The 15064-nt window shown below is 39.2% G+C and overlaps 1 protein-coding gene across 1 annotated transcript in view; it reads right to left on the bottom strand.

Moving 5' to 3' along the window:
- Window positions 1-2983: 2983 nt before the first annotated feature.
- Window positions 2984-15064, bottom strand: part of KLF13 (KLF transcription factor 13) — a 33050-nt gene continuing 20969 nt past the window's right edge. The window contains exon 2 of the mRNA XM_059482242.1: window positions 2984-8480. Coding sequence (XP_059338225.1) covers window positions 8188-8480 — 293 coding nt within the window. The 3' untranslated portion in view covers window positions 2984-8187. The remainder of the gene's footprint in view (window positions 8481-15064) is intronic.

The raw sequence follows: 15064 nt of genomic DNA on the forward strand, positions 1-15064 counted from the left end.
AGTCCCAAACTGACATCTTTTTTGCAAAGGGTGAGGCATGAGGCTTGAGAAAAAAAATGCAGGGCCTTTGAAGTGCAAGGCTTTGAAGTTAAAAAAAAGCTAGCAAATTCCTGCTGCAGTTCACTGTCTGTGGAAAATCTGGAAGCTAAGACTTTTGACCAAAGAGGCTGGATAACGTTTAAAAGGAACAGACTGGGGAAGTGTGGGTTTAATGTTTTACCTGTTTATGCAGTGGTGGAGAAGGTGAGCTTGATTCAAAGAGTGTGTACCAAAAAACACTGTCAGTCTCTGCCTTCCTTCTCTTCCACTGTGAGACTGAGTGCATTCAGATCACGGACATAAAATGTGTGTGTGGTGGAAGGGGGGGGGGAGGAATTTCTCTCTTCCCGTTGCTATTGTGTTTTGTTATGTTTTGTGTCTGTTCAGTTTGTCTCCAGGATCAGAGAAGTGACTCAGAAAGTTATTTCCACAATAGGAGAGCATGGGAAAACACAAACATTAGTCTCTTAAAGACACACAGCCCTGTTTATCACACACTGACAAGCCTCACTTTCTGACTGCTGGAATTGCTACCACATGAGCTACTTTTCTCCTTTCTTTAGAACCCTATCAGGATTTTGCACCTTATGCCTTTCCTTTTGTCTCTAGAAAATTACATCAAACTCCCCTACCCTCTACTCCTTATTTTTCTATACTTATTTTCTCCCTCTTTAACTTACCTTCCCCATTTATTGTACCTCTCATCTGTTCCTCACATAGGTTCATCTCATCCCTCTTTCCATGCTCCTGTGCACATGAAAGCCTCCACCAGCACCATCTCCTATGCCCTTCAGCTGGGCCTTTTTTCTCAATGGTGTCCTCATATCCACCAACTTGGCAGTACCACACCTTCCCTCTGGGAGATGTCCCAGTCCCACCTGGTATGCCTCTGAACAAGCCAGCCTGGGCTCTATGAACCTTTGGGATCCTTTGGAGTATTCCCTGTAGGTCCTAGTGCTGCAGGCCCAGACCTGCTATGCTGTGCTCGGCCAAGCATTATCATCCAGTGATGCAGTGAAGAAACCTGGTAAGCAACAGCATCCTGGAGCCTCCCTTAGTCCCAGCCCCTGGTGCCAACCCCTCCTTTTTGACTGAATAGTTGTTTCAGCCAGCAGGAGCCAAAGATTAAATCTAACTTCTGCCAGTGCCAACCAGGTGGGACAAGTTGATCCTTTATTTACAATTATGATGAGGTAGCAATTATACTCTCGGGCTCTTTTCTCTTGGTGAGGTAGAGCTATTACTAAGCTCAGTGGTTTGGTTTTGTTAGCACACCTTTGGGGCCTGCTCTTGCCTATAACCACCATCAAGTTCTCTTGTGTCTCTCTTTTATTTTTTTTTTTTTTTAATGACTTGTTTAAATAATCTTGTTCTCTGAGTTGCCCAAAGCACAGATCTGCCCCATAGCCTGTGTTCACTCATGCTTCTCTCTTCCTCCTTGCTGCTCACATATACGGGCATCCAGACTCCATCCTTTTTCTGTTGCATGCATTGAGAAACCTATTCAGAAAATTCCTCCCTTTCTCTTTATCCTCTTAGCTGTGCCAGCAGTGCAGTGTAGCTGGCTAAACACATATGCTTGCCTGCTTCAACTCTTGCTTAGCTCCCTTCTCTGCTGCTCTTGGAAAACATGCTCCAGTTTCTGCTCATCTCCAAAGGTGCTGCCTTGCTTGCTTACTCTGAAATTCTGCAGAAAGCCCCACATGGATTCTGGTGCTGTACAAGCCTCTCAAGTCAGCTGCTACAAACACTTGTCTCATTGTCTTCACCTCATTTTTATTTCAGTCTTCATCTTCTCTCACATTTTTATCTCTTTCTATTGACTGTGTATTTATATTTATGTCACTTTAATCTCTTACAGTCAACTAGCAAATCATGCCATGGGTGTGGTTCCTTGAAAAGCCAGCACAGTGAATCTTAAGGTGGATTACTTTGAAGACAGAAATTATACACAGGCAAATGGAAATAGGAAAATCCCACCCTAATTCTAGCACTATTCTTGCTTCTCTTCTGAAATGCTGGACTCCTGCCAAGTCTATGAACATTTCATGGCAAACACTGAGTCACAGGCAAGACAGAAACCCTTGCAAGACAAATAAAGGAGGCAGGAGAGATGCACACTCCTTGCATTTAGGAACCTGGAGAGGACAGAATGTGTTAATGCACATTTCAGACCAAGGGTACCTGGGCAGGGAGGCACATTACAGTATCAAGGCAGCAACTCCAGACTATGTACAGGCATCGTCCTTTGGAGGGAATTGTTTCCCTTTTCTTCCTTCTAGCAAGTTCAGGAAACAATCTCTGACTGCACTTCTGTTATCAAGCACGAGGTGGATCTTTCATTGTAGGAAGACTTTGGGAATGCCACTGTTTAGGGCCTGTTGTAACAAACAGTGCCTAGAAGCCTTGTGTAACCTCTGTTCTCTAGAAACTTCAGATTCCTTCCTTCACATCTGCCAATGCCTTATGTTTTTGAGAAAGTTGCTCAAATTTGTGTTTCAATTTTCTTATCTTTAAAATTAGGAAAGAACATTTCAGGATACTGTGAGGTTACATTACTGTTTTGACATGGTATTGCCACTTGCAGAGATGATATCAGAAATTTGCAAAGAACTGAGCTTTGAAAGAAAGGATGGCTGACTCTCTCAACTTTAGGTCACACATATCAATCCCATAACCATCTTGTAAAAATTGCAATATATACCACCTTTGAGAAAGGAATTTCACTATGCAACTACAAAATACCAGCTAAAGCACAGAATACAAAGCAAACATCACAAAAACTTTCAAACATTAAAAGAAATCCCATTTTAAACAATAGCAGTGGGTGAAATTTAAATAAAGACACCAAACAAGATATCAAGTCTCAAATGAACAGCAGAAATATTAATAATTGATGCTTTTTAGGTGATAAATAGAGAAGGAAATTAATAGAAAACCAATATTTCATAGTTATAAGTTTTATTTTCGAAAATGTAAACCTCACTAACCATGCATACAAGTTAAGACAATATTTTACAGTTCTTAATTTTCTTCCTTTTTTAATTTTTTTCCTTTTATAGTTGCATAGGACATTATCACAATATATAACTATGCAATACAAAATACATAAAAAGTTACAGCAGAGCAAGAATAGATGAACATATAACTGTACAACTGTAATACTTCAATGTAGTGATTTAAAGAGTTGAAAAGTGAGCCACAGAAGCTTTCATGTGCTGCTGACAAGCCTGTACAAGTGAGGGTGACACTGGCAGCTTTACAGCTCACTGCAACTGAAAGTTTAGCTGTGAACACGTGCACGCTCCCCCACTCGGGCATGTGCTGCTGGAAAAGCACATGTGCACACACACATGTCCCCCACATGTACAATGTACACAAGTACATGCACCTGTAACCAGAGATGAAACTCAACCACAAATCTCCAACAGGTTCAAAAAGTCCAAATGCAATGGCATGTGGATCTAGGAATTTGGTTCAGGCCCATCACTAGTTATAATGAAATGGATACCTATTTTTGCTCTGTGGACATCCCTTCATTGGTCAGTGTGTAGTATAAACACACTGCTGGGTATTTATGTATACACACATACACTATACAATATACACATATATATCTATTTTTATATATATATGTGCATATGCTTATATAAATCCATATATATAAATAAATATATATTTATAAAAACCTATACCAGTGGATGGGCTTTTGCATTCTATATTCTGGCTTATGGGATAAACAAGAATAATTTGGGTATTTTATTCTGCCTAAGGCTATAGCTCTTATCCCCGAGAGTTACAAATACCAATGTTCATCATACCATTCACTGACATAGACTAGATGTTAGCACCTAATGCACAAACAGATGGTGTGATGGAGTAAAAGAGCACCTGAAAGTTAGTTTGTAGGCATGACCTGATGAAATTAGTAAATCTAATGGCAATGAAAAGGCAAAAACAACACTGCACTTCACAAAGTACAAATCCTGTAACTCATGACAAAACACTGGAGACGAGCAGTTGTGAAACAGGTATGCACCTCACACAGCCTTTACTGCCTGGCTGTGTGAGACAAGGAGAGTGCTGAATGTCTGGGTAGAGGGTGATGAGGTTTAAAGGTATGCAGAGGCTTTCATAGTTACAACTTCTCGCAAGGGTTAATGCAGTAAAGAGGGTGGGATACAGACAGGAATTAGGCATTACCATCAAACAGAGGCTTCTGATGACTTGTCATAAATATATACCTTTGCAGTTATGTAAACAGGTACTAGGTATGTATTGTAAAAGCAAGGAATAATTAATTTGCAGATACAAAAAATTCTCACAAAATCTAGCTGCCAGGAATTTACCAAGACTGCTTTCTAAGAAGCAGGATGGAAACTGAATTCATGTTGCCATTAGGCCTTTGCATAGGGAGAGGTTAATGGAAGGGGTGAATGAGTTTCTAAGAGCATCTTCAGTTTCACCTGGTAGCGAGGTGATGATTTTCACTTGCACCTATTTCCTGTAGAAAGGCAGTCCAACTCAACACTTAGAGAAATTAGAATCATGGCTGGAGAAAAACAAACTTTCCAGGGCTTTCTTAATAATAATAATAAAGCTGTTGCTATAATCTGAAATGGAAAAAAAAATCACAGCAATGTATTTCGTGAGAACACCTCAACAGATTGCACGGGGAAAGGAGGAGGCAGGAGAGATGCACACTGCCCCAGATGGAGAAACCTGCACTTTGCCAGAGCACTATTTCCTGAGTGTGACATGCTTGTTGCTGTGCCAGAGGATCAATTTAGATTACACTGCTGGGTGAAACAACAGAAAGGTAAGAATCTGAGGTTAGTTTGGATCAGCAAACAGATTTCAAAACATAATTTGAGCTATTCTGACTTCTCATGTCTGCAAAACTCAGGAGGAACCATCACGAGAATGGAGTCCAATGACCTTGCTGATCATCAGACATTTCTAGCAGATGCTAGAAAGGCCCATTCTTTTCTCATATGAAAATATTAAGAGAAGTTTTTGTTTACATTCAGTTTTGGAAAATACTAGTGGTTTGGAATTTATAATTTTATCCTAAAACTATAAAGTTTTAAACCTCTAATGGAAATATTTGAAACTCTATCTGGGATTTTAAAACACAGTAACTTGACTGTCAGCCTAATACATCCTGAGGTATTTACAGCTGAGATGTAAAAACAAAACAGTTTTAATGACCAATTTCAGAGTATTTTCTGAAATTGTTCTTATGTTGGCTATATACAGGCCCATGGTGTTCTCATTAAAAGAACTGACTTAACTCAAAATTTATTTTCTCCTGCTTAAACTTGAAAAATTATTAGCAAAATCTATGAAGTATATGAGTAAAATATTACTTAACTGTTTGAGTTAGAGATTACATAGTTCTCTGTCCCTCAGATTAGGTTGTTCCAAAATCTTTATATCCTACAATCTCAGTAGTGATAAAACCTGGTGCAAATATTCCTTCTTCAGGCTAGTAAAACAACTTGTTTGTTATGCATAAACTGATTCATAGGAATTATTAAGTCCTAAATAAATGAAATTGAGTGGTTCCTCCTTTCCTGAAGATTAAATGATGCTCTTGTTTGAACAGGTGATTTTACAGCAAAATGAACTGGGAACATGAAGCCTATAATGTTTGCCAATACTGAGTGCTCCTTTTGATTTTCTTGTTCCCCCGCTTCTCCATATACCTCTCTTAAGGTATAATGATAATGAGAAATGAGTTTGACTTGTTTTGAAGTATGTGCACAAGACAGAGCTGACCTGTAGAATTCCGTGAGCTAGATGTCTGAAATGTCTCTCCACTAACTGCAGCACAAGAGCACTTCTAGGAGTGACAGAAATTATTGGAATATGAATTCCTGTTACCTGAATTCTATCAAGTTGTTAAAATTGTGTATCTCAGCACATGACATTAAAAAAAAAAAAGAAAATAGGAAATCTTTTGAGGCCAACAGATCTGGTTTTCCCCTAACTCCAGAGCTTGGGCAACTCACCACATTAACTCTATTTGTCATCTTGCAAAAAACCCTTATTGTGTTCTTTCATTTTCTGTGAAATGAAACAGTAGAATTGTGCCTGTCACAACTTCCAATTCAAAGGGGGAAATTAACAGAGGTGAAATCTGGAGCAAATGAACGTGAAAAAAATACTGAAACATCTGCATTTGTTTAGATTTATAGTTGTATTTGTATTGATAAATACTCAAGAGTATTTATTTGTACAAATAATAGAAGGTGTAGTATTAGGAATAATGTATATTATGGAAGTACCTATGAAACTACTTGGAAATCTATATTAGCTTCTCACAGTTAACATACAGTACAATAAAACCTTGCAAAACTGGATCAATGCAAAGCAGCAAGTAAGATACAGGTTCAAGGGGAATCTGGAGGCATTCACTTAATATCAAATAACTGGTTTGGCATAGAGAGTTTCTTTTCACCATGCTACACTTAACTGCATTTATACCCTACAGAAAAAAAAAAAAAAACAAACCAAAAACCAAACAGCAAAAATTCCCAAATTCCAGAATCAAAAGGACCTGAATTGATAATATGCACCATCAGACCCAGACAAACCAAGGAATGTGTATTTGCTGCCAGTGAGGTTTTCAGTACATCACTATGTTTCTGGTCTGTTACTATATTTTCTACCATATAAAACATGAAAATCCTTGTGCTCTATCTAGTGTTAGATATTTGAAAGTTATTGCAAACTAGCCAATATTTTCTTTCTGTTATTAAGCAGAAATAAGAGCACCTTGCTTTATGCTGGTATGTGTATTTTTGAGAAACTTGAAGTAGTGCTGAGCTATAATGTAATTTTATTTTAAACTTAAAAATGCATATTTTATTATTCCAGTCAGAAGATACCTTATGATTTTCACTTCCTTCTATTAACAACCACAATTTTGATGCAACAGAATACAGAAACTATGTCTTGGCCTATTTTTCCTTCTAAGATACAGCTGTACAGTAGGTAAGTACCTTGATAACAGTTTTGGTGGGCATTGGTTCAGTAATGCTATTTCCGTAGTTAATTAATAAACAAAACAAAACAAAGGAAGAAGAAATAAAGAAAATTGTTCAAGTCAGTGTGGTTCGATTGAATATTCTGTTGGTCCCATACTGAACAGGCAGTGCACACAGCTTAACAGCTTGGAGAGAGTTGACAATAGAATGCCTCCAAGATTCCAGCCACCTTGCCATAAAACGTTACCCAGTGTAAATTTGTTTCTTTGTGATTTAGGTTACTCATTTAAGGCATCTTGTTGAGAAATTTTTCTCAGAATTTTATCTATCATGAAATAAACCAACAAACAAATTTATCAACGTCACAGAGATTTTTGCAATTGGAAGTTGGCTTTGGAGCATCTTCAGCAGAAGTGAGAAGACAACTTGCTACCATAGGCAGAGGGCAGCTTGAAGAAAGACAAGATTCCTGTCTGGAGGTTCCCCAACACAGGCATATAATCAGGAAAATGAGCAATGGAAGAGTCCAGTACTACATTCCAGTATTAGGCTGGTTTCTGTATTGTTTGTTTGTTTTTTATTTTTTCCCCAGTGTGTGAAAGAACCTAACAAAAAGCTTCTGAGTGCAATTATATTTACAGAGTAAGGCTGTGGTTAGGGTATGTCTTCATTGTAATTATTGTGTAACATAAATATCCATCCCTGAGAAAGGAGAAGGGGGACATAAATCCAACACAGTTGATTTTTAAGTGTATGTATGCTCATATTGTGCAATCCAGTTTTACAAACTACTTCAACACCTGAGGTGAATTAAGCAGATTTTTTCCTTTTTTTTAGATTTTTTTCATTTTCTTATAAAGAATAATGAAGAGGATCCATATATGGTTGCAAAATATATGAAATATGGAGACAGCAGGAGTCGCTATGTGTAACATGTAAGTTTGTCTGTCCATGAGGTTAGAATAGCCACTTGTATGGTCGGGTAAAGAAAATCTGACTAAAAATTGCAGTGGGAGGCAGCTATTTACTGATTTTTAAAAAAGAGAGGGCAGGAACTGAAGGAGGGGAAGCAACAGAATTTTTTAAATGTGTGCAACACCAACAAAACTCCACGTTAGGTATTAGAGGCAAAGTGCTGACATCCAGTGCAGGTAGGCTATGGGGAGCTGGCGGGGCTGATCGTGGGGCTGGAGGCGTCCGAGCGGCTGTAGTCACTGACAGAGCCTGTCCTGGAGCCGCTGCCGCTCCGCCTCTTCAGCATGCTGGGGTGGAAGTTGGCGTGACGCCGGGCGTGCTTGGTCAGGTGGTCGCTGCGCATGAAGCGTTTCTCACACAGCGGGCAGCTGAACTTCTTCTCCCCGGTGTGAGTGCGGTAGTGCCGGGCCAGCTCATCCGAGCGAGCGAACTTCTTGTTACAGCCCTGCCAGCTGCATTCAAAAGGCCGCTCACCTGCAGAGAGCAAACACGGCACGGTTAGACGGGAGAGCAGTGTCTTCCATGGGCTATTTTTTTGTATGCAGAATATAGAATAAAAAGGTTGGAAGCAGGGTGAATGTCATTTGGCACTAAGTGGATGGAGGTGTTATCCTCTGCCAGAGCAGGCTGCTGTGGTATTCCAGCCCACTTAAAAATGCTGTCAGACCAGTCATATACCTTGTTTGATAACTGGGTCTTCAGGGATGCTGGGCTCCTGATCCTTTCATGGATATCTCATATCTCTTGTGTCTGTTGAACTTTATGACTTAATAATAGCTGTACTGAGCTTTATAGTATATTCACTTATTCCTCCAAGCTGTCCCTATGTGTCTGACCAAGTGCTGAAGTTAAGAAGGCATGATGAGGTCTTCTCCAGCTATTTTACAAGTTATCGTAAAAATGCAAAATGGCAATTTTGAGGCAGTGGATGTGATGTATTCTCCACAGCTGTGCCTGTGGTTTCTGCATTTGCTACAAAGTACTGCAGTTTCCCTTGTTCACTGCCTTGGGTCTCACTCAAGTGAGGTGGGGGTGCTGTATTCCAGTAGGGGACAGGTGTCACCTTGAGGGTACCAGCCTTTTTTGAATAGCTAACATAAACCTCATAAGCTGTGGCACTTAAGCGTGGAGCAAAGAGCAGTGAGCTCACAGAAGGAGCCATCTGGTGACCTGGTGCAGCTCTGAACAGATCTCAGCCGTGGGACAGAGGCCTGGCGCTGCTTTAGGGCCATGCACTGTGGTAGATGTGCAGTCTAGGAAGCTCTGCAGAAGCTGCAGAGAGAATTAGCATTGTTGTTGGGTAGATGGGTATCTGGAATCTATTCCCAGCTTCATCACTGATGTGCTGCATATGAGGAAGAACCTCATGCTTCCATCCTTAATTTCTCGATTTCATAAAAATGAAAACGTTGAATCATGAAATTTGCTGTCTACTACTTCTGCTTATTGGTTTGGTTCTTACTGTCACTGCATCTGAACATCACGTGTTCTTTAATTGTTATTAATTGAGAACATCTTATTCTTTTGTGAATACCTAAATACATAGACTTAGCATTTTTGGTAGTTGTAATTTTAGTAACTTCCCACTTGCACTAATCCTAATGTTTCTAATTCTGAATAGCCTGTTCCAGAGTCCCAGAGAGCCACATAAATTCTAGACAAAGCTAAGAAATAGAAGTTCTCTCCACAGTACACTGAATAGGAAATAAAGAAAGAAAATCGCCTCCTGGAGAAACTCAATACACCTTAATTAAAACTGTCTGAGATAAAAATTGACCCCAGCAAATCTTCAGTCTAAGCAGCCAATAATCTGCTTAAAATTCACAGATTTGGCAATAACATTTATCTCCAGAATCTGCTCAGGAGGCTCCTGCTCAGAAAAATTGTTCTGTAGGTTCCTTTTCTCTCTGTTCATGAGGCCTCCAAGATACTTCAGACAAATCTCAGTGTCTCAATGAACAGACAAGCAAGTCCTTTTAAAATAGGATTTTGTTCAATAATCTGGAGAAAACAAGTTTCCCCAATGTTTCCTTGATTATTTAGGAAAAAGACCATAGCTCATTAAAACAAATTGCTCTTAAGCACATGTGGTGGATTTCATTACACCTACAACCACAATGCATAATGCAGTGGTTGCATCTGTGCAGTACACACAGATGTTGTATGGAGAACTGTGACCACCCTGCCTAGGGACTGCATAAGGCACCAAAGATGAACAGACGTAGAGCCTAAAAATCTCAGGGTTACACAAATGAATTTAAGAATAAAACAACAACCAACTGGATTTAAAGGATATAATCTTGTTGCATAAAATAACCCATGCAAATCCATTCAGTGTCTTCCTTAGCCTTATTCTGGCTGCAAACTGTCAGGGACTGAACTCTCCATCTCTGCTAGAAACAGAAAACAAAAGTATTCTGGCTGTTTGTCATATATCCAGTTGTGTTCTTAGATATGTTCCTCCCTGTGGTGGGACATGCCTGGGGTGTGACAGCCCTGTTGTGTGACCACATTCACTGGTCTTGTCCCTATGTTTTGGTCATAGTAGAGATATACATCTAAGAGGGCTTTAAACTCCTGGGAAGAAGGGCAGTGAGGCATGGTCTTGGGTAGATGTGGCCTGCAGAATCAGAGTTCCTCATCCCTGAGCTATGGCATCAGTTTTTGCTAAGACAATCGTCTTTGGAGCTTTCTATTGTCTGAGTTAACATTTCTGTTTATTTTCATTACAAATGGTATCATCAAATGTTCTTCACTTGAAGAACTGTCCCATGAAGAGAGTGCTTTCAGACAAGGAAAGCAAAAGTTTTCATGCAATGTTTTGCATTGCTGTTGACACCACCATGAGGCAGAGGGAAAATGGCACCTTCTGTTCTGATCAGTTTAATGGCACCAGCTGGTCCTGTCCATGATTCTAGCATTTGGGAGCCACCAGTAGGCACAACATTCCAGTTCCTAAAGAGGGACATGCTTCTGAAGCAGGATTGTGTAAGCTCAGTGTTATCCAGCACTAGCAGGTGATGAAGGCATTGCACAACTCATCTCCCCTTCTCTTCACTGCACATCAGGTCTGGTGAGAACATTCAGGTTCCCACTCATCTGTCTGATTTGATGTTGACGGTGGTGAGGATTTGGGTGCTGAGCCAAAAAATGTGGTATTTCTTCCACTATATTTCCACAAATCCTGTACTTCTCCTTCCTAGGGACTATTTTCCCCCTCAGTCCTCTCTAGTCTTCATTTTATATCTTTTTGGTACTTGATTTTAAGTTTCTTGGCCAAGTGATTTTCCACTGACAGCTGGCATCACTCTAGTAGTGCTAACAGTTCTTTAGAGTACTTCCCAGCTTTGTTGAGGTTTAGCAATTTCTCTTCAAAGAAAAAGTGTATTGTGAGGAAATGCTGGGTGCCTTGTGTGAAGATATAAGAGTCATTTTTATTGTTCATAAAAAATTAGTACACAGTCTGGAACAAAGTTGCTGGGGGGTATTAATTAAGGCAAGACCCAGCTGCTGCTCCAAAACCACACATGGAAATTCACAGTCTGTCATCATTCTCATCTCTCAAGCAGAAGGGATGTGGTTTTCTGTGCAGGTAAGTTACCTAAATGTCCTTTTACCAGCAGTAAAGCAATCAACAGAATGAGAGATTATATGAATTGATTGCTTAATCTCATTAGGGAACATGCAGCCACAGTACAACGTTCTTACATAAGCAATAACTCATGGACATGTTGTACTCAACAGAGAGCTTTCACCATTAAAATGGCTGTAACATGACACAATAAGAATTCTTTCAACTCCATTTCAGGCAATGTTGAAGTCAGAATTTTACCTTTATACACTCAGTGAAGAATTTGATCTTATAGATAATTGTAGAAGTGTTTTCAAGTATCTTAGATATGGCAGGAACACATCAAGCATGTGAATATGTATACTGAGAGTCTTAATGCTGTGCCTTGGCAGCAGCAGTATCTTTGTGCATTATAAGCCTTACGAACAGGTCTCCAAGAGTTGTAAGTTTCCAAAAGATAAAGGCGCTTGAAAATAAATTAATCAAAATGCAGCTCTGCCTTCTTTATCTTTGGAGACGCAGGCAAAAGATGCATTTCAAAGATAAGGAATACTGCAATCTTTTTTTACCATTTAAAATAGGTTTGAATATTCATGTTCCAAATTTTGCTAAATGGTAACCCTCCTAGCTCCTTTGCCAGGGCACATGGCATCTAACTTGTGTTTAAGTTACACAAACTGATGGAAAAACATCACATTGGAGAATTAGATTCTGCTGATCTCAACTGAAAATTACACAAGCAAGAACATTTTTGGCTTTTTCCTGACCTTCATCCAGTAAAAAAAAAAAGCAGGTAGTGTAAAGGCACATTAAGAAACTTGCAGTGCTCACCAAGTGAAAGTACATGAGCTCTGCAGGTGCACAGAGTTCTGAATTCCTTTCAGGGGCACAGGCCTTGCTGCTCATTGTCTGGCAGAGCAGCCTGCCAAAGGAAACCCAGAGTTGCCTGGGCTATAGAAACGGCATTAAAAAAATGCACCTCTATCCTCTCTTGCTGGAAAGGATTCGGAAGTAACTAGAGCCAGCCTGTTCTTATGATATTACATAAAGGTCCTTTGTATTATTCTGTATTTTTCAACCATTGTATAGTGAGGCAACTGTACGTAGTTATGGGAAACAAAATCTAAAGAGATGGTGGCACCAGATCTGATGTCTACTGAGCTTGATTTGTACAATCCTTTTAGTGCACATATAGTTTTAAGGACTCTTTTCCTATATAGACAGCCTCCTGCACAGACCCTGGAGTAATCTGTTTTCTGCTTCAGCAATTCATCTGTCTGATATCCAGCATCTGAATATCAATTTAAAAAGACAGCAAGTACTGCCTAAGCATACTTTAAAAATAACCTAATATTGACTGAAATGCCCAAACAGTTTGAGACAATTATGAACCTAACCATTTTCCAACTTATAATGCAAAGATTAGACAATTGTATGTGAAGAATTTGAAGTGTGCTATCCACTGTCCTACAGATTACAGTAGGACAGATTATCAAGTCAAACCACATACTGGGGGCTATTTTTTTCAATTTACCTCATGTAATAGCTCTGCACATTATGTTAGCATGTTCAAGCACATGTCAAGGCCATGCAGTAACAAAGAAATTTGTATCCGGGGAATTCAATGAGTGTCTGCAAAACCAGAAACAGTAAACCAGAAACAATTTTCTGTGATCTTTAATCTGTTCTGCTGCTTTCCAGAACAGGGTTGAATGTTGTTATAAAAACAGACTAGAAGCTTGAACATGCCACTGGATGCTATTCTTATATTTCTACATTTTCATATACATAATTAGGAGTATATTTAGAAACACAGATCAGCAGGCTGGGTGGGGAGGACGAGGGGCAGACAGTTAAGAGATGTGACTAAAGAGGCTTTCCTCCAGGAAAGGAAATGCTATCTTGGGAAAAACATTTAGCCAAGCAGACTATGCTCCTTGAGATGGGGCTATTACTTGGAAAAAACCAAACAAAAAACCCTCCAAAAAATGAGGAAAGATCATTCTTCAATAGTACTGACATGTATTTATGGCTATTTTAATTTCTGATATTCTCTTGTTTATAAAAAAGTTCTTTTGCATGGTCAAAAAAAAGGCCATAATCTCAGTGCAAGAGAGAATAAGGCTTTGATGTTAGGCAAATGGTGGTTTCTTTATCAAGTATTTAAAAAGAGATCAAAAATTTCCAAAGCCTCAGATTTTCAGATTCCTATAAGATGAAACCACTTAGTTTTAAATTAATGACTTAAGGGGTGATATTTCATAACTAAATAAGCCAAATGCAATTGGGTTTTTTTACATCTGCTCTTTGTGTCTGTCCAACAGCTTTGGAGTATCTCGGCCACCTTCACACACATCTAACAGAGGTAGCAGATTCAGCAATATTAAGCTTCACTAGTTCCAGGGAAATGAGCATGTTTTAGCAATGTTCTCAGTGAAAAGAGGAGTTATAGGGTGAATTAGACTGTCACTAGACACCGGAAACCTAGTGTGGAAGTGTGATGTGAATGCCCAAATCCAAGAAAAGCTCCTGTTAGAGTTCCCATCTTACTGAACACTGGCACATAGGACACACAGCAACCGCAGCTAGGTTGCATTAGGACCTGCAGACACAAACATGCAAAGTCCTGCTAATTCCATTATCTGTCATGTGACCTTTTTTTCAGGGACTGGAGTTCTCAGAATTCCTGCAGGCACAAACCCAGGCATCTACAAAGTTCATTCACTTTAAAATGTGCACGTCTTTATTTTGACCTTAACAAATCCAGTCACTACATTTATAAATTATTGGATCTTATGTCTCCTGTGTGCCTAGGAAACTACTACTGAGCAGGACTGCAACAGCTACCATAACATCCATGATTGAAATCCTTGGTCATTTTCTGTACCTCGACATTTTCATTAAGTTATTTAGACATGAATGTTTATTGAAAGGGGAATTTCCAAGTGGCAAGTTTATATTTGAAGTCCATGTGTGTTCCCATTTGCTGTGGAAGTGTTTGTGTTACTCCATCTGGGAGCACAGATTACACCCTGTTACAGCCACAGTAACTAGAACAACTCAAATAGCAAATGACGAGCACACATGGTCAGAGACTATAATGATAACAGCTACAACGCCAGAGAAATATAAGTAGTGAAAAATTCCTGCCCTAGCCTTAACCACAGACAAATCTGTCTGAGAACCAATATAACTCATTTGGTGTGTTTCATGAAGATATCTGGTCCTCTTAAAAAAAAATTAACACTCACTTGCACCAAAATGGAAACAATTTTTTTAAAGCAGATTGCATTCTATCAGTTATATTCTCAGCTTTAATTTCAAACTTGTTTGATAATGTCTTAAAAACACCATTTATAATAATTTTAACTACTTAACTGGATTTTTATCAGCCACATTTGCTTCTCTTTTGTCAAAGCAGAATCATTCAAGCCTATTCCATCTTTTTTTTCCCCCCTCAGGATCCTCCATCACATAATCTTTCTAT

Source organism: Ammospiza nelsoni, chromosome 14 (genome assembly GCF_027579445.1).
Source record: "Ammospiza nelsoni isolate bAmmNel1 chromosome 14, bAmmNel1.pri, whole genome shotgun sequence".
NCBI classification, from domain to species: domain Eukaryota; kingdom Metazoa; phylum Chordata; class Aves; order Passeriformes; family Passerellidae; genus Ammospiza; species Ammospiza nelsoni.